We start from the raw sequence: 25063 nt of genomic DNA on the forward strand, positions 1-25063 counted from the left end.
GGTGGGTGGTACAGAACATGCTCTGGGTGTCATTTGCCACCACGAGGAAGTGGACATGAGCACAAGCTCGGGTGCTCTGGTGACCAAGAAAAACCAGCTTGTGGCGGGGGCAGGCCGGGAGCAGGACAGGGGTCAGAGGTGGGCTGTTCTCTCAGAATGCTGGGGCCTGGGGCAGACTCTTCTAGGAATGCTGGGGCTGATGGGCCGACAGCTCCTCTGGGGCTGGGGGGAAGCCGGGCCTGAGGACTTGGCCCGGAGGGCCAGCGCGGGCGCCTCTCCTGACAGGCAGAAGCGGCTCCTGAGGCGCCCCGGGCTAGGGCCTGCTCCCACTGGCGTTCCTTCACGGCCTGAGGTCGGCCCGAGAGCTCGCTCCCCAGCCGCCCGCGGAGTCCTCAGCCCTGCTGAAGCCAGTGCTCCTAGTGTGACGTCACGCGCTGGGCCCCAGGCTCTTAAACTGTCACATAAGGGGGCCAGGGGCGATGGCAGGGTCGAGCGCAACGACCTCTCTGATCACTAAGATCTCCTGATTCCTTGCTCTTCCAAGGCTGGAACCATCTTATAGGGAGTGAGTGCCAAGCAACAATCTCTCATGCAAGGACTGTCTATATAACACTGCAGGCCCTGCTGTAAGCACTTTCCTTACATTAACTCATTTAGTCCTCACAGCAATCCGCCGAGGTAGATACTGTTATTTTACCCATTTTACAGATGAGGAAACTAAGGGGAGATGAAGCTACATGTGGAGCATTTCAGGTACCAAAAGGATAGCTAGCCGTTAGCACTGAATTTCAAAAATTACTCTAAATGTATAGGACTTGCTCAAAACATCTCGTTAGAGCAAGCCTCCCAAGTTATTCTACAGAATATCTTTGCCAGCCTCTTTCCTGCTGTAGTCTGGTGTCTGTGTCTAAGCTCTGTTTCCAGGTGCCTGGCTCTGAGTGGGGGCGAGGAGGGTCCCTTCTCCCTGGTAGGCGTGGAGGAAGAAGTGGACAGGGGGCCTTCCGGAAGAGCATGTGACGCCAGGTGGGGCAGAGCGGTGGAGGAGGGAGGCGAGAAGCAGAGCTGCTGTGGTTTCGGGGTGGGCTCGAGAGGGTTCTGAGGCATGTGCAAAAAGGGCAAGTGTGCTGGGCTCGGGCAGCTCTTGAGAAGACGAGCGGGCCCGAGCGCTGGGGAGTGGGAGCCGGCCTTCTTTAGGTCAGCGTGGGGCCTCGGGGAGGCCCTCCCTCAGCATGCCAGTGCACGCCGGAGCTGTCTTCAGGGATGGAAATGACCACAGCTGTTCTGTCCGCTCTGCCGGCCGCCAGCCCCCTGTGGCCACTGCCCATTCGAAAGGTAGCTAGTGTGTCCACAGTCCTGACTTTTTTATTGTATTTAATTTTGATTAATCCAATTTTAAGCTTAAATAGCTGCATGTGACAAGAGGCTGCCAGAATGGCCAGCACGGCTCCTTAATTGGAAAAGACTGATGTAAGTTGAGCATTTCGATGGCCTATAAATTATACACCCACACACGCGCACACACATACATGCATGTCTATTTGCAATTGGAAGAAGGCTTTTGAGAAAAATATTTTAAAAAACATTTGAGGTTCATTACAGAAAATGTAGATGAGAGAAGTAGAAAGCACCCACAAAAACGCCTACTCAGAGATAACTGCTCTTGGCACCTTGGTGTACCTCTTTGTAAATTCTCTTCTGTGCTTCCATCAATAGTAGCCAACTGGCTTTCTGAAGCTCAGTCTGCAGTGGTCCAGAAACGTGCTGGCAGGAGGGACTGCTGCTTATTGTCCACAAGAGAAGCCTGGGTCGGGGCTAGGGACTTGCCTTGGCTGATGTTTCTCTTCTTGGTGCCAGGTCATCAACCCCATGGGATGGGACGCCTTTGGATTGCCTGCCGAGAATGCTGCCATCGAGAGGAATCTACATCCAGAGAGCTGGACACAGAGGTATGTGTTTATGGTCATATTCAAACACTTGTGTACAGAAAGAAGCCTTAAAAAAAATTTTTTTTTAACCCTGATGAAAAATAGAAAGCAAAGCAAACAAAACATTGCAGGCTGCAAAACCTAAAGAGGATTCTCCACGTTGGTGTTTGTCTTTTAGAAGACTGTATTCTCATCTAAGAAATACCAAAGAGATTCTGGGTATTCATTCGTGTGTTCATTTTGATGCTTTGTTATTTACGAAGTTATTTCCCTTTCTTTGAGTATTTACATCCGGAAGGAAAAAGAAGGAGAGTGCTGTGTTTATTAAATCTCTGTGATGCCTCTGCTTCTCTCTTTCACTGTAGTGTGACCTACCTACAAATTCTACATGATAATTTTCTCTGATTCTGTTAAATTTTTGCCTTTACCATCCACAAGCAAGACAAACTTAGATACTCACGGTGGAACTATATGGAAGCTTTATTCTGGGTGCGGCTTTCTCCAAGGTCCCTTCCTCGCCCACCCGTCCCGCGTCCTTTGCCTCCCTTTGCTTTAGGCTGCCCAAGGCTACCCTGTACTGACTTGGGCTTTTTCCTTCCTGAGCCCCTGCTTTTCACTTTTCCAGCATGGTTAGTTCTAGATTAGTGAGCAGGATGGGGAAAAAAAGGAGGAAGTGATTCAAACAAAGCCATCAAACGTGGCAAAAAGTAGTTTAATGCAATTTGGACGAGAGGTTGAAACCAGGGCCCTGAGTCAGGTGGGGCCCAGTACCTGCTTTGTAAATAAAGTCTCCTGGGCACCTGGACACACCCAGTCCTTCGCTTTCTGCCTGTGGCTGCTTTTGCCACACAGGAGCAAAGCCCAGTAGTTGTCAGAGACTGTACGGCCCCACCAAGCTGAAAACATGTACCGCCTGGCCCTCATCAGAAAAGTTTGCTGACCCCTCACTGGAGCTTAGCGGTTGGGAGAGAAGGGCCCCTCGGTCAGGCTGTTTCCGAAGTACAAATCTTGCCTTCCCCTCCTGCTAGCTGGTTACCTAGAGCAAAGTGCTTGACCTCTCGGAGCCTCTGCTTCTTTATCTGTAAAAGAAGGGTAGTTGGAGTTCCTGTCTTACGTGACTGGGGCTAAACTACATTGCACTTAGCACAGGACTTGAAATCTCAAAATGAGCTGTTGGCCAATCAGAGATGACCTTGAGAACATTTTCATGGTTTTCACTATTCTCAATCTGCTTGACCTGAAAGAGGATGCAATAGAAATGAATTAGTCCTTTTTCCTGAAAAAAAAAAGAGAGAGAAAAAGAATGGTATGTTTCTTTATTCCATATTTTAAGTTGATTAATTCACCTCTAGCCATCTTTCCCAGTCGTTAGATGGTTTTAGATTTTTTGATTGACATCAGTACTGTGTGGTTTCTTTTGGATTCCCACAATTTGAACTCTTACATTTTTTATTTCAATCGCTTTTAAAATTGCAAATACTTGGCTAAATGTTTCCTGTAACACAAACTTATTGATAAGCCTGGAGAGGACATATCGATGTCTGAATGGTTAGGAGAAAGGGCAGTCTTCAAGGGCCAGAGACCAGGGTGGTTTCTAGTGGGTTCTGTATGTGTTCAAATAATAGGTGTTTTCTGTGTGTTGGTATTTTCACAGATTCTTCGTGATTCATTTAATTTTATTGTCAGGACAAAACAACACAACCCCCTTTTGGGCAGTCTAGACATCCCGGCTTCCTGTCACCTGCTCCTCCCCCTCTGAAAGCCACACTCTCCCCCTTTGTTTGACAGTAATATTAAGCACATGAGGAAACAGCTTGACCGACTGGGCCTGCTCTTCAGCTGGGACAGGGTAAGTTGGCCTTTCTGTTCAAGAAGGGCCTGTTGCCTGGGGACGCTGCGCTTGGGCTCCAGGCTCCTCCTCTCTGGGTCAGGAGGAGGGAAGGGAGGGAGACAGGAAGCAGGAGGGGAGGAATCTTGCTCTACAAGGAAGAAAGTATCCTAAGTGGATGATTTGCCCTCAAACACGTAATTTTTTGTGCAATTAAGCCAAGAGATTTAACATCTTATTGCTATGATATATGTGTGGCAAAAGCTTCTCTTCTCAGCCGTGCAGTTTAAAAAGACTGCTGGAATCTATGTAAAAATGATGAAATTCAGTGACTCTGGTCCTTTCAGGGGATTCAGTGTTAAGCTGATTGACCACTTTCCCTTTTGTTCCAAGTTCAGAAGTGAGGCTCATCTCAGCCTATAATGACTCTTTTGTATGTGACCTTTGGTGTAAAATGCTTTCACACTGTGCTAAAATGGGACAATTCCAGACACAGAAGGCCACTGGGGACCACTGTTTGGAACACTCTTGCTAAATGCAAACTGAGCCCTTCAAAGCTGTGGCCAATGTCCCTCCCTGCAGATGCTGATGAGTGACCTGTTAGATTAGTTGGACTCCTGCTTGTCCCCTCCATGAAGGGCCCTTTCCAGCATCGTGCTCCCTGGTAGACTCGCACACAAAGATGGGAGGTGGGGGGAGGGTGTATTACTGGGCCTGTCAAGTTCACATCCCTTTCCTCATGAGCAGTACCTGGAATAAACTAGTTTCTTAAATGCTTGAGATTTGATGAGTGCCGTGAAAAAGAAGGGCAGACTCATTTTAACAGGCCTCAATTTTCTCTCCCCCTCCTCCCTCTCCCTCTGGTAGCTTCTGGGCTGAATCAAGTTTTAAATGTGTCACCAATGCCAAGTCACCACTGACTTGCAAGGTCACTGGAGTTCATTTGGCAGAGGTGTAAAAAAGTCCAAGTGCCTGGGTCAAGCTGCCCTGTAGTAGGAACAGCTGGTCTAGAAGGAAGTACAGTCTAAAGTGGAGAGAATTGACTAATGCCCAGGGCCCTTCAGGGGTGGGATTATACATCCCTCGAGGGGGCAGAGATGACCTCATTGACCCTCTAGGGTGGAAACTAGCTTAGTCCTGCACAGGAGCACTGGCCAGAAATGAGTTTTTAAAAAAATTATTGGTTTATTTTCCTGGTTGTAATAGAAGATTAGAAAACCAGAAAAGTATGAGGAAGAACGAAAGTCAGTGTGGCTTTCATTCCAGGATTCTAAACATCTATATCATTAAATTTTCAAAATTAAATTCATAATGCATATATTTTGTCTTTTTTTAACCTGGTTTTCATGAATGTTTTCCCATTTCTTTAAATATTATTTGAAAAAGTAACTTTTTACAGTTGTTTAGTTTTCCATCTTATGAATACGTCATTTATTTAACCTATGCCCTTATTATTATACATTTAGATCATTTCTAATGCTTCCATCTTACACATACAGACTCTAAAGTCCTGCTGTGCAAATCTGAGGTCTGGAAAGCTCTGAAAATGGAGGGTTATTTCATAACTCATTTGACTGCAAAATCGAACCTGTTGGTGTCACTTGGCGTGAATGGTCATGTGTTTTACTGTAGGAATAGTAAGATGAGTGGCTACCAGGGGCTGTCCCTCTAGTCAACCTGGAAGCTGCATTGTAAGTGCCATTCGTATCTGCCCTCGTTTCCTGGCTGCCGGGGCAGATACCGTGCAGTGGGGTGCCTTCAACAGCGGGACTCAACGCTGCCTGTGGGTGAATGCTAGCGTCCTCCCGGGACGGCCGGGATCCTGGGTTGCTTGGCTTTCCTGTCATGTGGTCGTGTCCTCGCCTTTCCCTTCTGGGTTCCTTCGACTGCCAGCTCCCTCCTCTTCCCCGTGGCTTCCTCTGTCATCAGCTCAACCTGGCTCCATTGGCCACACCTTAACTAAGAATAACGTCTAAAAAGGGTCCTATTTGCAATTGGTTCACACCCACAGGAATGGCACTGAGATCAGAAACGTGTTTTTCCTAGGATTCCTAATTCAACCTGCCATGATCTCCAAAAAGCTCTTGATTCTGAGCACATTGGGCTGCAGGTGTCAGCGATAAGAGGTCGTGAACCTGCGGCTCAGTGGTGTAGACGAGTGCCCACCCCTGCTTCCACCCCCTCGTCGTTCTTGGGCTCTTACCAGGGACCAGGGGCCTGCTGCGTGTGATGATCCCTGTGGATCTCCAGAAAGCCCTCCAGGCACCTTCTCCGCTGACCTCCTCTCATTGCCGGTCACCCAGCGGCCAGCTTAGAGCTGCTCTGCCTACCTCCACACCCGGCGCAGAACTCCAGTGCACACATTTCATCATTTTCCTTCATATAAATCCTTAAAAAAGCCAGGAACGAGTTCAAGGCTTGTGATACCTATTTCCAAATTACCCTCCACAAACGCTGTACCAGTGGACGCTCTCACCAGTAACGTGGGCCGTCTTCACCTGGACAAGTTATTTATTACACGGTTGTTCTCAGTCGAATTTCTTTCCTTATTAGTTATGTGACTTTTTTTCATGTGTTTACTGAGAGTTTAAATTTGGTATGCATGTGTGAAAGATCTGGTCATGTTTTTACCAATGTAGACGGAAAGTTTGTGCTTTTCTTAATGATTTTTAAATTTTGTTGTAAATGTTTTTCCTTAGTTTGTAATTTGCTTTATCTTTTGTTTATAGGGATTATTTTTAGCACACAGATATGTATTTGGAAAGGCCTTCTCAGAGATAAGATAAATTTTTGATATTTTCTTCTCAATTGTTTATAGTTTAATTTTTGCATTGAAATCACCTGGAATTATTTTAGTATATGACATAAGACAAGGAATTACTACTTTTCCTAAATAACCATTTTTTGTGTGTTTTTTTTAATATTTAAAGACGCTTTAGAGTATATAAATATTACATCGAAAACAGATTTTTGTGTTCTTTATTTTTTTTAAACAGTCCTTTCTTTCTCATTGATTTAAAACGCCACATTTTTATAGGCTGGGTTCTTTGTATTATTGTTATATATATATGTTTTGTTTCTGTTCACTTATCCATTTCTTATTATAATTTTATGTATTTGCTTTAATACCTGGTAATGGAACTTTCTTCTCATTGTCTGATGTTAGCAATGCCATCCCTGCTTTCTTCTATTCCTGTTTCCCAGATATGTTTTGCCCTTTTTGTGTTTTTTAAATCTTTGTTGTTTTTTTTTTTCCTTCGATGTATCACTTATAGATGCAGTTAAAAGTTTAAAAGATGGGCAAAGACATGGGGGGAGCCTTCATTTGACCAATCATTAGTCTTTGTTTTTAATAGGCAAGTGGAAGCTATTTGTATTTCTTTTAAAAACTGGTATTTATTTTCTAATTAGACTTTCTTAGATGTAGTGGGTTTTTTTAAGACTTTTTTATTCATTTTCCCCTCCACTCCACCTCCCCTCCCCTGCTGTTTTTGCTGTCTGTGTCCATTCGCTATGCCATCTTCTGTATCTGTTTCTCTTTTTGGTCTTCTCATTTTTTCTCCTCTAGGATTTACCAGGATTCAATCCTGGGAACCTCTGATGTGGAGAGAAGTTCACCGTCACCTGTGCCACCTCAGTTCCTAGTTTCTGCTGTGTTTCACCTTGACTCTCCCCTTCGTCTTTCTTTTGTTGCATCATTATCTTGCTGCATGGCTCTTTTGCATGGGCACTGGCTCGCCATGCAGGCATCCTTTCTCTTCTTTTTCACCAGGAGGCCCCAGGAATCGAATGTGGGTCCTCCCATATGGTAGGTGGAAGCCCTATCACTTGAGCCACATCAGCTTCCCCTTAGATGTAGTTTTATGTATTCTCTTTTTTAAAATGGTATCTTGCATTTTGGATTTTATCTTTTTTATCCTATAGATTTGAAAAGTATCAATTTTATTTTTTAATTCTTCTAGAAGTTACCTTTAAGATTTTTTTTTAAACCACAGATTCAGTATCAACATAAAAATAAATTAGTATCTCTTTCTTGCTCTTCATGTAAGATAAAGAAATTAGAAGGCAGTTGTTCTTTCCATTTATCTAAAACTACTTTCCAGAGGTTCTTTTTTAATATATTCTGAAAGGCCTAATTTATTGCTATAATATAATTTTCCCAATCATGAACCATTTCTCAATGATTATATTTGATCTTTGTTTTCAGTTTTGTAATCATATTCATAACAATTATTTCAATTTGATGCTCTTTAATTATTTTTAGTTTGAATGTTTCAGTGCTCATCAGCCGACTGCCCATTTTTAAATTTTTGATTTGTGAAAACTTTTAAGATTTTATTTTAACTCTTGCTTTAGATTCTCTGGCATCATGCCTTGTTTTTATAACTGTGAATGTTCTGTTGCTTTAACCTGTGACTAGCAACTTATTGGGGTATGGAATTTTTTGCTGATTATCTTTTTCTCTCATATCTCTGTAGTTGACCTTGATCTATTTTCTTAAAAAAAAAAAAAAATCCTGGACTCAGGAAGTTGCCAAGATAGTACAGAGAGGTTGCTTGTACCCTTCACCCAGTTTTCCCCAGTGGTAACAGCTTACAAAACTATGGCCCAATAGCAAAACCAGGGAGCTAACTTAGATACAATACTATTAACTAGACTACCCATCTTATTCAGAACTCACCAACTTTTATATGCAGTCGTGTGTGTGGAGTTCTGTGTAGTTTAATCACATATACTGATTTATATAACCACCAGTACCTGATCCATTGTGTTTTTGTTTGTTTGTTTGTTTAGATACCCGGGCCTGGGGATTGAACCCAGGACCTTGTAGGTGGGAAGCCAGTGCTCAACCACAGAGCCACGCTGGCTCCCCTGAATTGGTTTTTTCATTTCTTTTGCTTGTTGTGTGTTTTTGTTTTCAGGAGGCATCAGGTCCCAAACCCTATTGCCCATGTAAGAAGCAGGTGCTCAGCCACTTGAACCACGCCTGCTACCCTGATCCATTGTCTTCTGTTCTTTTGGGTTTTTTTTTTGATGTACCAGGGCTAGGGATTGAACCTGGGGCCTTGTGTGTGGGAAGCTGGCGCTCAACCACTGAGCCACATCGGCTTCCCTCTGTTGTCTTTTGATGGAGGAGCTACACAAAGTACTCTTTTTTTTTTAACCTCCATTTTAATCCTTGTGGGATTCTTTCTCTTTCCTTGCCATTTATCTACCTGCTGGTGCAGTCCGCTTGGCCTCCCACCTTGATCATCTTGCTAATCGGTCAGTCATTTCATGGAATAATGAAAACAAATTTAGCTGCATGTTTTCATAATGCCATATTGCCCAGGAATCCACAAGTGCTTTTTGATTAAACCTTTATAATCTGTTCAGTAAATACAAAGCAGCAACGTGAAGAGGTAGAGGATAAGTTTGTTTTATGGTCTAGGCAAATCTGTGCCCTTTACAAATACTATTTCTAAGATCTCTTTAAAACCAGATAATTCGGCATATGGCTAGCTGGCAATGACCAGAATATTTTAAAAATAAGTTGGCTCAGAAATGTTCTTTCCTCCCCCAGATAAAGAAAGCCAATTTAAAAACCTGGATGATAGCCTCATTCTTCTTGCCCCGCCCTACCTGGGAAGGCCTGTAGGATGCTAACTGTCCACTCTTGAGCTGCATTCTCATCTCTTACATAAAGGGCTTAATTCTCTTCATTAAAAAATGTACAGATTTCGGGACAGCCAGAATGGTAATCAGATGACGTCTTCTAGCACAGCAAGCCCAGCACCATGTTTTGCTTTTTCATATGTGTTCTCAAAACAGCTTGTGTCATCTTGAGATGAAGGAAAGTCAGAAACTGAAAGCTGAATTTGTAGAGCAAGCATCTCTTGAGGGAAGAGTGGAGGGGAATTGAAAATTCCAAACTGCACAGTGAGTGAGCAAGCGAGAGAAGTGATGGAATAACTGTCAGCTTTTCTAAGGAGAGGATGTGGACCGGGTCCAGATTATGGCCCTGGTGTCATGATCTGGTCCTAGGGGGTGGCCCGTGAGCCCCGTGGGGCAGGTGACAGAGTTTCTGAATGGTCCGGGTGGCCCGCTGAGGCAGGCATGCCTCTGACGTCGGCCGTTACCGTTTCACTCCTGATCTGGAGCCTGGGCTGCTTCTGGACCAAGCCTGGGCTTGAGTCTTGATGGAAATGGACTTCTGGGGCCTCATTTTTTTTTTTTATCAGGAGTCATCAGGGATGGGTGGGGCGGTCCCCTGGAGTTCCCTTCAAAATCAGGTGAGTGTAAGAGGAAGAAAGTCAAACCACGTGGGGTTCAAAGTGAAGCCTGTGTAAACTGCCAGAGGAGGGCTTTGTTATTTGTTGGTGCTGTTTGCTGGGAACTCCCCAAACACCCATATTCCAATGAAAAAGTGAAACAAAACAAAACAGAAGGGAAGCATATTCCAGGCCTGGCATCAGCGAGGCTTGGGTTGACTCCCTTAGTGGTGTAATCAAAGTTTGACGTGTTCTCAGTTTCTTGACTGTGGAGAACTGCGGGGCTCTTATCCGCACTGGTTTCCACCCTGTGTTCCTGTGTTCGGCCTTCTGGATGAGTCGGTGCCTAGAATGAGGTGGTTGCCTCTGCCCAGGGCAGCCCTCGGGAGTGGGCCTCCGAGCCACGGCGGCCTGTGTCTTCACACTCCTCCCTGCAGGCTGCGGTTCTGCGCAGGGCAGCGGGGGAGGGCACGTGTGGCCGCAGTCCCCATGGGAGCCGCGCTCTGCCGGCCTTCTTACCAGGACAGCTCCGTGCTGCCGAGCTCTTTCCCACCTTGTGTCCCGCCGGGGCGTGAGGCGGCCACGAGGGGCGCGCAGCATCCCCACGGACACCTTTGCTTTTGTTCACTCCGTGCTTCTCCACCTTCTTTCCCCTTTATCCTCCTCTTTCCAGGCCCCAGTTCTCTCTCATCTCTTTCTCCCACTCATCTGCCTTCTTTTTCCTCTTTCTTCTTGACTTCTTTCTTTTTTGTAGTTTTAAAAATTATTATTGTTATTATGGAGAACTTCAAACTCACACTAAAAAAGTGACCCATCACCCAGCGTCAACCCCTGCTACTCCATGGCCAGCCTTGTTTCCTCTGTAGCCTCCCCTTCCAAATAGGATTGAATATCAGTTTGCACATTTCCCTGGTTGTCTCCTAAGTATTTTTTTATACCGTAGGTTGGTTGGTTTGCATTTTTGCATGTCTTTGTTTTAGCCTTTTTCCCCCTACTCCCATGGTGTTATTGTGATTTGGCAACACTGCACCCTCTTTCCATCTAAAACACGCGGCCTCTTTGAACCACACTTGCGTGAATTTATTTTCATCAAAGACAGACATGATTCATATGATTACGAAATGAAAACTATTACTGCTTCAAGGCTTTTAATACCTTGGCTGTATATGTACATAGAAGACTAGAAGTTTGATAGGGCAGATTCAAATGCAAGAAATAATGAGGGTTCCAGTATAATAGGAAGATATATCTTAAAAATTCTTTAGTTAAAAAGAACCTAAAGAATGGCTTAAAACAAAGAAACTTGGGGCCAAGTGAGTGTCTGAGTAATCGTCGCCGTGCCTGAATCAGGACTGGGAAGGCGCCTGCTGTGAGGCCTGCAAGCAGTGGTTGCCTTGACAACATGGAGCAGGCCCTGGATGTGTTTGATTCCGAGTCCCCTTTCAAGTCCTCATGGAGGTGAGGCTGAGCCTGTCTGGCAGATCTCTGGCTCTGGATTGCTTGTTCTCCCTCAGAGAGATAATTAACCTTTCCTGGAGGCTTCTCCTTGGGCTGGGCTGGCAGAGGGGAGGGGAGAGGAGGTACCTCTGTGTAGCTGAACTGGTTGGCAGCTGTCTGTTAGCGCTGGCCCACTTACAGGGGTTAGCGCGTGGAATCCTCGTCATCCCGAGGTCATTAACTGAAGTACAGCGCGCAGGCAGGGATCTCAGCTAGGGCTGGGCCAGCCTGGAGCAGGCAGGGATCTCAGCTAGGGCTGGGCCAGCCTGGAACAGGCAGGGATCTCAGCTAGGGCTGGGCCAGCCTGGAACAGGCAGGGATCTCAGCTAGGGCTGGGCCAGCCTGGAACAGGCAGGGATCTCAGCTAGGGCTGGGCCAGCCTGGAACAGGCAGGGATCTCAGCTAGGGCTGGGCCAGCCTGGAACAGGCAGGGATCTCAGCTAGGGCTGGGCCAGCCTGGAACAGGCAGGGATCTCAGCTAGGGCTGGGCCAGCCTGGAACGGGAGGTAAGGTTTTCATTGCCTTGCGAGCACTGGACTCTGCTGGAATTGTCGTCCCTAATGGAAGGTCTCCTGGGGCCCATCCGTAAATGGGACTATTCAGGGAGCCCAGCAGGGGGCGGTGAGCCCAGTACAGATCCTCCCTCCCAGAGACGCGCAGACTCTGGTTAATGGGAATAGAATTTTCCAACTTAATGCTTGTTAAATGCTTTCAGGAGACAGGGCTTGGACACTCATCTCAGGACCTGGGTCTTGTAACTAACACATGGTGAGCCCCAGCTTCTCCCCAAGGGAATACTGCTCGTCGTGATTGGGAGGGATGCGCTCACTCTTTATATACCTTAGAAATTAAGAGTGAGCTTGGGGAGCAGTGGTTGAGCACCTGCTTTCCACATACGAGGTCCTGGGTTTGATCTCTGGTGCCTCCTAAAAACAAACGAGGGTTGGCTTTCATTGGGGAGTGGATGTGGCTCAATGGTTGAGCACCTGCTTCCCACGTATGAGGTCCTGGGTTCAACCTCCCCTACCTCCTTAAAAAAAATTCGAAAAAAAAAAATGAGTGTTATTCAGCTTGATATCTGAGAGCCTTCCTGGGGATATAATTTGTGAGACACACAGACCTGAGTTTGAATCATGGCTCCTTTTGACCCTTAGACAAATTACGACTGAGTTGGGGGGTGCGGGTGGGGGATGGCAGGGGGTCTGTTGGTTTGAGTACTGGGTCATGTACATACTGGTTTATTATGTTATCATTTAGGTGTCCAGTATTGTTTCATCCAATATTGTCTTGGATAGGGCCATTCTTTGCATTTAAAATTAATCATAAATAAATTGTGTTGCTCTTTCTCTGTCGGCTGAATCAGTCTCTGGATCGGTTTTGTCCATCCGCCAGTCCAGTCTGGTCCACGGCCTTTGATATCGTGGATGCCCAAGTTGTAAGAATACTGGGCTTTGAGAGTAATTTGGAAGCAGTACCTAAGGTCTCAGAGAGGAAGTTGGTACTTCATGGAAATAGCAAGGGGTATTTGTGGATATACTTACAGCAGTGCTTCTCAAGCTTTGGTGAACATCAAAATCCCTAAGAGGACTTGTTAAAGCACGGATTGCTGGGCCTTACCCCAGAGGGTTTTGACTTGTTAGATCTCTAATTTTCTTTTTTGATTAGGAGAAAAAGGATTTTAGGAATGATCATGCTCCCAGATCTTAAGAAGGATCAAAATAGAGGCCTGCCTTCAACTCTTTCTAACGTAAGATAGAGCATAAAAGATTAATAAAAACAAAGTTTTAAAAAATGGCCAATAATTTTGCAAATATAAGAATTAAGTTTATAACTTCATTGTAAACTAGTAGACATATGCACACTAGAGCATAAAACATACGTATAGCATAACACATCATTGTAAGTGAACACTCGTGTAATCGCCACCTGGGTTAAGAAATGGCACCTACACTCTCTGTGTGCCCTTTTCCAATCACAATTCTGTCTTCTCCCAAGTAACCACTCTTCTGACATTTATGGTATTTTAGCTTGCTAAAGGCTGCCAAGGAAGGAAACCAGGATTGGGTTGGCTTTTACAAAGGGGATTTATTGACTTAAAAGCTTAAAGTTTCGAGCCCAAGAAAAATACCCAAATCACGGCATTGTCGGGAGATGCTTTCTCCCCGAGCTGCTGCTGTGGGCAGCCAGGCGCATGGAAGGCATGGTGGCAGCACCTGCTGCTCCCCGCCTTCTCCTTTAAGTGCAGTTGCTTTCAGCTTCTGGCTGCTCAGTCTGTGGCTTTCTCTCTCAGCTTCGAGGCGTTTTTCTCTGTGTAGGTGGCCTTTTTTCTGTATACAGTTATTCCTTCCCCACAGCGACTTTCCCTATCACGGTTAGGATATATTGTGCGTTGACATAATAAATTAAATGGCAATTTTTTTGGGAAGGGGGCGGTTTGTGGAAGCCACAGATAACACGTGAAGGCTAACAGATGAAACAGAAAAAGGTTGAAAACTCAGAAATGTGTAAAATATGTGTGTAATATTGTATAATATTATCTATGACCCAATACCAAACCCAAGTTTTATAATCCAGTACTGCAAATGCCCCATAAAAGAAAAAAAAAATCAGACTTCTTCTCTGGTACGGGGCATGGGGGACGGGGGCCAAAAAATTTTATGTGGATTTTCCAGGTTGTGGGGGTGCCTCGCTCCTAACCACCGCAATGTGGTTCCACTTATAAAGGACTCCAGTAAGAGGATTAAGACCCACACTCGGCTATGCCTTATTGGAGTAATGTAATCAAACCGTTCTTACGTGAATCTAATCAAAGGTTCATAGTAAGTTTTGTATCCACAGGAATGGACCTGTATAAGAACAATTTTCTGGGGTCCACAAAAGACTCAAACTGTCACATATGTTAATTACTGCCTTGCTTCTCAGTGTAGTTTACTACTCACATGTGTTTTTTTTTTATATACTTTTTTTTTTTTAAAGAAACTTAGATTACATAAATGTTACATAAAAAATATAGGGGATTCCCATATGCCCTGCTCCCTAGCGCTCCCACATTTTCCCACATCAACAACATCCTTCATTAGTGTGGTACATTTGCCACAATTGGTGGACACATCCTGGAGCATTGCCACTAAGTGTGGATTATAGTTTACATTGTAGTTTACACTCTGTCCTGCACATTTTTGTAAGTTGTTATAAGATATACAATGGCCTGTATCTCTCATTGCAATGTCATTCAGGACAATTCCCAAGTCCCAAAAATATCCCCAAATTACACCTATTTTTCCATCTCCCTCTCCTCAGAACCTCCAGTGGCCACTGCCTCCACATTGATGATAAAAGTTCTTCCATTGCTAGGATCACAATAAGTCTATAGTAGAATAACAGTACGTCTATTCTAGTCCATCATTCATTTCCCAGTCCTGAGGATTCTGAGGTGGTGATGCCTACTTTACCTGTAATTGAGAGGGGCTTAGATCCCATGGGGAAGATGGATGGGACTGTCTTGCTTGCATTTGCAGACTCTCTCTGTTCTTTGTCAATCATCAGCTTCTTGTCATTTGTCCTGGGTGAATCCAATGAACTGGAGAGTAGGTGTTGCAAATCTGTTGAGATTCAGGCTTCAACTGGTACATGAGCACCCCAAAGATTTAAGTCTCTTAGACATATGCCTATCAATTCTAGTACTAACTATAGGTTCAGATAGAAGGGGCAGAAGAGCCATGTGTAGGGAAAACACTGGGGATCATAAATTCCAAAGTAGGGCCCACTGGCAGGATGCCAGACTCCTGAGCTGTGTGCCCTGCCTGTAGTGTCTGGATGTCTCGAGCTCTTAGGAACCCTGCTTTTTGAGGGAATATTTACTTTGGCAGTCAATGAGTTCCTGCTGAGATGTACATAAGTATAACCTCTGGAATGACCTCCTGACTCACTTTGAAGTCTCTTAAATATATAAACTCATTTGTCTTTACCCTTTCCCTCTTTTGGTGAAGGTCTTTTTCCACTTGTATTGCTAGTTGGTGCTTGGAAGTAATCCCTTGGTGCCAGGGAGGCTCATTCCCAGGAGTTATGTCACAAGCTGGGGGAAAGGTAATGCATTTATATGCTGAGTTTGGCTTGGAAAGAGGCCACATTTGAGCAACAAGGAGGCTCTCAGGAGGTAACACTTAGGCACCTTATAATACTAGGCTAAGTTTCAATTTCAAAAGTAAAGGTTCATAACTACAGTCTTCACTATCAAGGGTCTGTTAGTGATCCATCTCCTTCACTAATCACTGTCCCTGTACTCAGGGTATTCTTGTTGTCCCATTAGAAAATGTGGCAGAGCTCCCCAGGATGGGAATTCAGTATTCCTTTGGTTATTGTGTAACTCTCCACACTCTGTGAAAATGCCTCATGAACACTTGAACACATTCATATGCCTTATAGGTATGCCCCAGGTGAACCTCCTCCCTTGCATTCCCCCATCTGACACCCTGACACTTTTTAATGTCACAGAAAATAGAATCACATAGTATGTGTTCTTTTGTATCTAGCTTCTTTAACTCAACGTTTTTTCCTCCAGCTTTTTATTATAAAAAATTTCAAACCTTCAGAAAAGTTTGAAAGAATAGTAAAATGAACATTCATATACTTTCCAACTAGACTCCACAACTGTTGATGTTTTGTCATATTTGCTTTTTTTTTTTGTTATTTTTCTTTTTTTAAAATTTAATTCAATTAAAAAAATATATTACATTCAAATCATATTTGCTTTATCACTCTCTTTATGTATATAATATGTGTGCCCCCTGAATTAGTTGAGAGTAACTTGCAGGCATTGTGGCCCTTCACCCCTAAATATTTCAGCATTCCTGTCTGAAGAATTAGGACATTCTCTTACCTAACCACAATACCGTTTTGACATCTGAGGAAATTTAACAGCAATTCCACAGTATCGATGTTACTATTCAGTCCATATATGAATTCCCCCATTTGTCTCTTATGGCTGCTTTTAATCTAGACAAGTCCTGGTCTCGTTTTCTCTTGCTGCCATAACAGATGACCACAGTTTCCCTAGGTCAGAACTTGGGGCGGCTTGACAGGATCCTCTGCTCAGGGTCTTCCAAGTTCAAAATCAGGGTGTCGGCCGCGCTGAGTTCCTTCTGGTGCTTGAGGAAGAATCCCCTTCCAAGCTCACTCAGGCTCTTGGCCGAGTTGGGTTCTCTGCAGATGTAGGACTGGGGCCCTTTTGGCTTTTTGCCAGTTTTTGCACCTAGGAGCTTTCCCCACTCCTTCTCAGGTTTTCCCACTTGGCTCCCTCCAGCAACGGTGAGACAAGGCCTCTTTAGGTTTTGATTCTCTCCCTTTTTTTTTCCCCATCACATTTTCTTGACTCCAGTCAGAAAAATTCTCTGTTTTTAAGGGCTCATGTGCTTACATTGGGCTCACCTGGATAATCCAGGATAATCTCCCTATTCCAAGGTCTGTAACCTTAATGACCTCTGCAAAGTCCTTTTTTTGCTGCATAAAATAACATTCACAGGTTCCTGGCATTCGGGTGTGGAATCTCTGGGATCCATTCTGTTTTATAGACCCCAAACCTTTTCTTGTTTTTTTTTTTTTGTTCTTTTTTGAAGAGCCTGGGGTAGTGGTTTTACAGAATGTCTCACAGTTTGGATTTGTCTGATTGATCACTGTGCTGCCCAATCCCTGTGCTGCCCAACAAAGCACACCCAAACTTAGTGGCTTAAAACAACACCAACATTGATTTTGCTCATTGTTCTGCAATCTGGGTAGTGTTTGGCAGGGATAGCTGGTGCAGCCGGAGTCAGGGCAGCTGGAAGGCTGGTGGGAATCTTCTGAAGGGCTTGCTGGCTCACAGGCCTTGTAGCTGGACGCTGACCAGCCGGGGCCCTTAGACTCGTGGCTCCGTCTCTGTGTGGCCTCTCCAGCCTGGCCACTTTGCTTCACATCTTACCTGATGGCTGAAGGCTCCAACGCTTGTGTCCCGAGAGCATGGCCACCGCTGAACCATCTTTTATGTCCCAGCCTTGGAGATTTTTCAGTCAGTTCCACCATAGTCACAGGCCTGTCACATGCCAGATTGGGGACATCATGGAGGGAGGAGGGCCAGTGGCACATTTTAACAAAAGCATGTGGGATGGGATACATATTGTCACAGCCATCTTTGGAAAATATAACCTGTTGCAATATCTTTAAGTTGTTCCGCTGTCCTCTCCCTGTATTACTATAAATGAGAAGTTACCTATAGGGCTTTATTAGAGGCAATAATAAGTTGTCTCACTATGAGTGATGCTCTGCTGACCCATACAAGGAGTGCTCTGCCACGCAGGGGTGTCCCACGCGCAAGGAGTGCGCCCCGTAAGGAGAGCTGCCCAGCAAAAAAGAAAGTGCAGCCTGCCCAAGAATGGCACCGCCCACACGGAGAACTGACACAACAAGATGACGCAACAAAAAGAAACACAGATTCCTGGTGCCGCTGATGAGGATAGAAGCAGACACAGAAGAACACACAGTGAATGGACACAGAGAGCAGATGACTGGGGGTGAGGGAGGGGGAAATAAAAACAAAAACAAAAACTATGAGTAGTGCTAAATTTGATCATTTGAATGACAATTGCTGTCTCTCTCTTGTAAAGGTACACTTTTCCTTTTACAATTTGTTAGTTATAACTTTGTTAGTGATACTTTGACGCTGTATGGATGTTTTGTTCCCCAATAAACTTTCAGCAGGGATTTAGGTCCTTGCTGATTATAATTATATAGGAGATTGCAAAATGGGTGATTGTTTACTTCTACCATTCCTTCTACATTTATTAGCTGGCATTCTTATGTAATGAAGGATTTCTACTTCTCTCATATCTCTATAGATACATTGATTTTTATTTAATCAGTAGGTTGTAAACAGTTACAGACATTTTCTTCTTGATGCTCAAGATATCCAAATTTGGCCAGTGGGAGCCTTCAGCATTATGTTTTAGTATCCAGCCACATTATTGTGTGCAGCTGTAATTCATTCACTTCCAATGCTGTGCTGTAGCCTCTTGTACAAATAATGACTTATTTATCCATTGCACTGTTGATGGGTATTTGGGTTATTTCCAGTTTTTTGCCCTTATCACAGTGCTGCTATGCATATTCTTATCTGCGGGTCCTTGTGTCAATAAGCACTTATTTCTGCCGGTAAATACCTAAAGGGTGAATTGCTGGGGCCCAGGGTAGATGCAGGCTCAGTCTCTGTAGATATTGCTGGTTTCCAAAGTGGTTGTACCAATTTACATTCCCACCCAGGAGTTTATCAGCCTTCCCTATGACCTATATCTTCCTAACAGTTGGTATTATCAAACTTTTGAAGTTTAGCCAATCTGGTAGGTGTCTCACTTATGATTTTACTTTGATTTTCTTCAATACTAATGGAATTGAGTACCTTTTTATATGTTTACTGGCTATTTGGATATTCTCTTGGGGAAGTGCTTTTTTCCTCCACTGGGTTGTCCTTTTCTTATTCATTTGCAAGAGTTCTTTATATATTATGGATAGGATCCCTTTGTCAGGTGTAAATGTCAAATACAAATATCTATTTCCAGTCCATGCCTTGTCTTTTTAATATTTTAGGTAATTTTTGATGAACAGATATGTTTCTTTCAGTGTAATCAAATTTATTAATCATTTCCTCTTTGGGTATTATTCCTTGTGTTCTGTTTATAAAATATTTCCCTATCCTAAGGCCATAAATTCTCCTGCATTATTTTCTAAAACTTCATTGTTTTGCCTTTCTCATTTGGGTCTACAATTCACTGAGAAATGTTTTTGTGTATGTGAATTATATGAGGTAGAGATCCAATTCCAGGTTTTCCACATGGATACCAAATTGTCCTATCACCATTTTCTTGAAAAGATCAACCTTTTCCCAGTACTTTTCTTTTTCTTTTTTTAATTTTAAAAAAGATTTATTTATTTGTTTATTTGTTTGTTTCTCTCCCCTTCTCCCCCCCACCCCAGTTGTCTGTTCTCTGTGTCTGTTTGCTGCGTCTTCCTTGTCCGCTTCTGTTGTTGTCAGCAGCACGAGAGTCTGTGTTTCTTTTTGTTGCGTCATCTTGTTCTGTCAGCTCTCTGTGTGGGCAGCACCATTCCTGGGCAGGCTGCACTTTCTTTTGCCCTGGGCAGCTCTCCTTACGGGGTTCACTCCTTGCGTGTGGGGCACGGCAATCCTTGAGCACATCAGCACTGCACATGGGCCAGCTCCACACGGGTCAAGGAGGCCCGGGGTTTGAACTGCGGACCTCCCATGTGGTAGGCGGACGCCCTAACCACTGGGCCAAGTCCGCTTTCCTCCCAGTACTTTTCATTGCCACCTTTGTTATAAATCAAAGGCTCATATTCTATTTCATTGGTATATTTGCACCAATACTATTCCATCTTAATTAGTGATATCCATGAAGAGCAATTTTGTTTTTTTTTCCCCAAGAGTAATTTCTTTAAAAAAATTCTTGTAATTTTAATTGATATCACTCTGAATGTATAGGCCGTTTAGGAAGTTTGGGCAAGAATTCTCATATTTATGATATTAAATAGTTCAGTCTATGAACATAGAATAGCTCTTCAGTTATTCAGGAATCTTAAATTTTATTGTCATCTAAATTTTGTAATTTTCCCCATACAGGTCTTGTACATCTTTTATTAGATATATTTCTAGTATAGCATACTTCTAAGATTTGAATTTTTATCCATTACTTCCTATTATATTATATAGCAATATAAGATGTTTTATAGTGATTTCATATCTGGCAATCCTGCTTAACAGTTATTCATTCTAATATTTTTGTAGATTCTTGAAAATGTTATAAGTCTAAAATCATATTATGTGAGAATAACATCTTTCCCCCCCTCAATCCTTATACCTTTTATTTCTTTTTTTCTGCAAACTTATTTAACTGGCATAGTCCTTGGTCCATTTGCCCATTTCCCTTGCATTTTCCAAGGACTTAGCAGAAGAAAAGTTTTATGCTTTTCTAGGTTCACTTGAAATCTGTTTCTGGTAAAAATCCTCAAATAAAAGATAAAACACTTAAGGTTAACTTAAAAAGGTTTTTTCAAAAGGCAATTCAGAGCTGTTAGATGCCGTGTATAATGCTGATCCTGGAATGGCTCATTCTTCAGAGTGATTAGCTATCAGGCACCCCTTAAATGAGTTTCCTGTATAAAAAAGAACTGCAGAACCCAATTGTGAAACTCCAGAGGGAATTCCATCCCCAAAACTTTCCCTCTGATAGAGAAAACACCTCATTAAAAGTGCTCGTTGTCCTTGTGTGGTGTGACTGTCACCCTTTTGCCTGCTCCTCCTCCCTGCTGTATGATTTACTAATGCCACCACAGGATGTTTGTCAATTTAGAAACTTAAAGCAACAACCAATTTGTTTGATAAACCTATTTGTTTCTGAAAAGTGTTTCCATGAGCCCTGTTTTAGTTTCCTAGGCTGTTGAAAGCAGAGACCACAAAATGTGTTGGTTTAAACAGTGGGAATTTATCGGTTACTGTTTGCGGCTGTGAAAATATCCAAATCAAGGCATTGTCAAGGCGAAGCTTTCTTCCGAGGACGATCTGCCAGCGATCCTCGGCCCCTCTGCCACATGGCAGGGCACATGCCAGCGTCCGCTGGTCTCTCCCTCCCTTCTGCATTTCACTGCTTTCAGCTTCTTGCTTCTGTGGCTGGCTTGCTCTCTGTCTTCTCTCTCTGATTCCTTCTGTTTATAAAGGACTCCAGTAAGAGGATCAAGACCCAGCCTGATTGAGCGGGGCCACACCTCAACTAAAGAAGCCTCATCAAAAGGTCCTACTTAGAGTGGGTTCACACCCGCAGGGATGGATTAGCTTTAACATGTTTTTCTGGGGTGACGTACAGCTTCAAACCACCACAAACCCCAAGGAGATGACAAGGGAATTTAATTTGGGGAATTAAAAACTCAGAATACCAGCAAAATACTTCAGATTGCAGCTTTCAGAAATGGTGAAGCAGGCTGATCTGTTAAAGACAAGGATAAAGCATCCTGGGGACTTTAGGTGACCTCTGGGCACAGGCCTGTCATTTATTCAATTTGAAAATAAGTTACCAAAGCAAGTTTCCTTCATATCTATGTAAACTTCAAGATTTATTTCATTACTAAGCAACACTGTAGCCGATACATGGAACACTGAGCCAGGCACTGAAGGGGGAGGAAAAAAAGATGTTCGCTGGCCTCTGACCGACGAGGGGAGGTGAAGAGTGTCACGGAAGGGTGCTGTGTGGGAAGATGGAAGTGGGCGGTGGGTGAGGAGGCGGAGGGCAGGCCAGCCGGCAGGCCTGGGCCAGCAGAGCCCTCCTTCCCTGAGGAGGTGGCCGTGGGGTGGGGTTTGAGGGATGGGGCAGTTTCTGAGCCAGGGACAGAGAGGGGTGAAGAAGCCGGGGTCAGCAGAGGCAGGAGACAGGCGGGCTGAGCCGTCTCCGGGGAGAAGCGAGCGAGGCGGCCCCAGGAAACGGGAGAGCAAAGCTGGGAGCCACAGGAGCTGGGCCACCCTTCCACCAAACTGAGGGCCCGACGGAGTGGCGCCTCCGAGGTGCCTGGTCGTCAGCCCGCTCCCGGTCCCCACAGGCTCTGGGGAGACATCGACGCCCACAGAGAAGGGGCAGGGTGCGGGCAGCATCACTAGTGGGCAGCCCCTGTGCCCAGTGGGTCTCAGTCCACTGACCAGCTCTCGGAACTGTTCTGCTCGCTGCACACCCCTCGTGCGTGTGTGTGAGTGTGTGTGCCGTAATGGAGGGACCCAGCTTCCTCCTCCCCAGGGCCGGATCTGCCAGGGGGTAGGGGCGGGGGTGGGGAAGGGGGGCGAGCCAGGGACGTGCACATGTCCCCTTCAAGCGGACTGGCTCCAGGCTGCGGGTGCTCGGGACAGTGGGCAGGACTATCTCCCTTCCACCTGGGGACTGGGGAGACCTCGCAGGCCCACGCGCCTGCTTCTGAGCCCCGATGTGTTTGCGGGTCCCAGGAGAGGCTGCAGGCGGCCCTCAGACCATCCCCTGCAACAGTGGGCAAGAAGGTGGGGGTAAAGTGGGGGAGTCTACAGCCAGAGCACGGGGCCTGGGTGGTGTCCCTTAGGGAGAGCAGCGAGCCTCCCTCAGTGTTCTTTGCAGCCAGGTAGTCGGAAAGAACTGCCTGTTGGGAAGTGGACTTGGCCCAGTGGTTAGGGCGTCCGTCTACCACATGGGAGGTCCGCGGTTCAAGCCCCGGGCCTCCTTGACCCGTGTGGAGCTGGCCCATGCACAGGGCTGATGCGTGCAAGGAGTGCCGTGCCACGCAGGGTGTCCCCCGCGTAGGGGAGCCCCACGCGTGAGGAGTGCGTCCCGTAAGGAGAGCCGCCCAGCGCAAAAGAAAGTGCAGCCTGCCCAGGAGTGACGCTGCACACACGGAGAGCTGACACAACAAGGTGACGCAGCGAAAAGAAACAGATTCCCGGTGCCGCTGATAAGGATAGAAGTGGGCACAGAAGAACACACAGCAAATGGACACAGAGCAGACAATGGGGCGGGGGAGAAATAAATAAAAAAAATAAATCTGAAAAAAAATGGAAGAACCGCCTGGCAGTGTCTGGGAGGTGAACTGGAGCGGGGGCGTTAGCTGGGAGCAGGCAGGAGACGAGAGGCTGCGGTCCCAGAGCCAGGCCGAGGGCCTGCTCTAAGGAAGTGAGGGCACGGTGAGCGTGAAGCGGAGGGGAGCCGGTGGAGCGGTGGAAGCCGGCTGCCTGCCGGAGGGAGCTGCCGCTCGTGGACGTGGACTTGAACGTTTGGCTTTGGGGCTTACTGGAGTTGAGGTGACCGTGGGCAGTTCCAGAGCGTCCCGTGAAGGGCCCGAAGGCTGCGCCTGGAGCCCCGGTGAGAGAGGAGAGTGCCGGGGTGGGAGCGCTGGGTGCTGGTCCCCGGGTCCTGCGTGCAGTCAGCCACACCCAGACTCCAGCAGCGGCTTGTCCTGGGCTCCCGCGGCGTGGGCTTGGCCGACAGGGCTCCCCTGGCTGCGGCTTGTCATTCGCCCGGGCAGCGCCTGGGCGTCTGGAGGCGCTCCTGGCTGGACAGATGCCACCCTCCACAGCGCCTGGGGCGGGTCAGCGCGGGCCAGCCGGGCCCTCAGCTCTCGGCCTCCACGGGACCCGGGCTTGTCCCTGTGTGTGGCAGGGTCCTGAGGGGGACACCCCCGGAGCCCGGGAGAAGCTGCAGGGCGGAAGGAGACTCAGACCCCCTCCTGATGGGAGGCGCAGCGGGCGCAGGTGGGGGAGGTCTTGGTGGCTATCTTTGGAGACTATCGTGAAGAAGGAGCGAATTTGCCAGGGGAGGGAGGAGAGCGGAGGGCTAGCCGAGGAGAGCGGAGGGCTAGCAGGTCCTGGCGGGGGTCAGAGGTGGAGGTAGCTGAGAGAAGGCCTCGAGGGTGGGGCGGGCATTGCACCCGTAGGTGCCTCCGAAAGCGGCGAGGGAGTTTCCACGAGGAGGGATTCGGGGTATGCGCTGGGAACAGCAGGTGAAGGGACCTGAAAACAGGCCCAGGGTGCGAAAGCCGAACCTGGCGCAGAGAGGAAAGGCCTGCTTTTGAAATCTGTCCCAAGGCACGATAGGTTTTCCAAGCGCAGCAGCAACTCAGCGTTGCCCCAGCCAACTGGACGCTGCGGTTTAAGGCGCTCCAGTGAGGCCTTCCCTTCTCTTCCTCCCTTACATTCCCGCCCCCACCCCCACCCCCAGTCTTCCCTGGCTGTGGGTGTGTGCTGACTGGTTTTTACTCCCTCTCTCCTTCTGTAGAAGTTGTCATCTGTGTGTTCGACTTGACTAGCTGACGGGGCTGTAGGGCAGCTGTGCGAAGGCTTTTCCTTCGGTTCCTTGTGTTTCCCTTCCAGCAGTCACCTGCCCAGAAGACCTGAGCTCTGGCCCAGCTCTGCCCCTCGCTTAGCTGTGCCAGGGTGAGCAGGCCGCAGTGCTTCCCCGAGCCTCAATTTCCTCATCTGTAAAAGGAGGTGGAGGGACCAAGTCGCTGGTACTCGAGTGTTCCTCCGCCCGAGACGCTGAAGCACAGCGACGCACAGCGTGCCCTCCCGGCAGAAGGGCGGCTCACCGAGGCGCTGAGCCTCCGGGCAGCGAGAGTGCTGGGGCGCGAGCATGGGGAGCTTTTTATAGTTTTCGTTTTGAAGTAATTATAGATTCACAGCAAGTTTGAAAGATAGGGGGTCCTGTGTACCCTTCCCTCGGTTTCCAGCAGTGGTTGAGCATCCGTAGGTCCTGCAGTATCAACACCAGGGCTTCGACACTGGTGCTGTGTGTGTTCATCACGTGCAGACTCACAACCGCCGGCACAGTCCAAGTACAGAACTATTCGGTCACCTTGTGCTGCCCCTTTATATTCACCCGTGCGCTCCGTCATCTACCCCCACCCCTGGCACCTTCCCTAGCCCCTGTCAACCAATAGTCTGTTTCCCGTCTCTATAATTTTGTCACTTTGAGAATGCCGTATAAATGGAACTGAACAGTATGTGACCTTTGAAGATTGGC

At 46.3% G+C, this 25063-nt stretch overlaps 1 protein-coding gene across 6 annotated transcripts in view; it reads left to right on the top strand.

Moving 5' to 3' along the window:
• The window catches only part of LARS2 (leucyl-tRNA synthetase 2, mitochondrial), a 165811-nt gene that overhangs the window by 25263 nt on the left and 115485 nt on the right, over positions 1–25063 (top strand). For 4 of the 6 annotated variants that reach the window (XM_058288813.2, XM_058288815.2, XM_058288816.2 and 1 more), the window contains 2 exons: positions 1855–1946; positions 3714–3774. In XM_058288813.2, coding sequence (XP_058144796.1) covers positions 1855–1946; positions 3714–3774 — 153 coding nt within the window. The remainder of the gene's footprint in view (positions 1–1854; positions 1947–3713; positions 3775–25063) is intronic. The other 2 variants (XM_071212009.1, XM_071212010.1) reach the window with 1 other exon arrangement.

This window comes from Dasypus novemcinctus, chromosome 26 (assembly GCF_030445035.2).
Source record: "Dasypus novemcinctus isolate mDasNov1 chromosome 26, mDasNov1.1.hap2, whole genome shotgun sequence".
In the NCBI taxonomy this organism is placed as follows: Eukaryota; Metazoa; Chordata; class Mammalia; order Cingulata; family Dasypodidae; genus Dasypus; species Dasypus novemcinctus.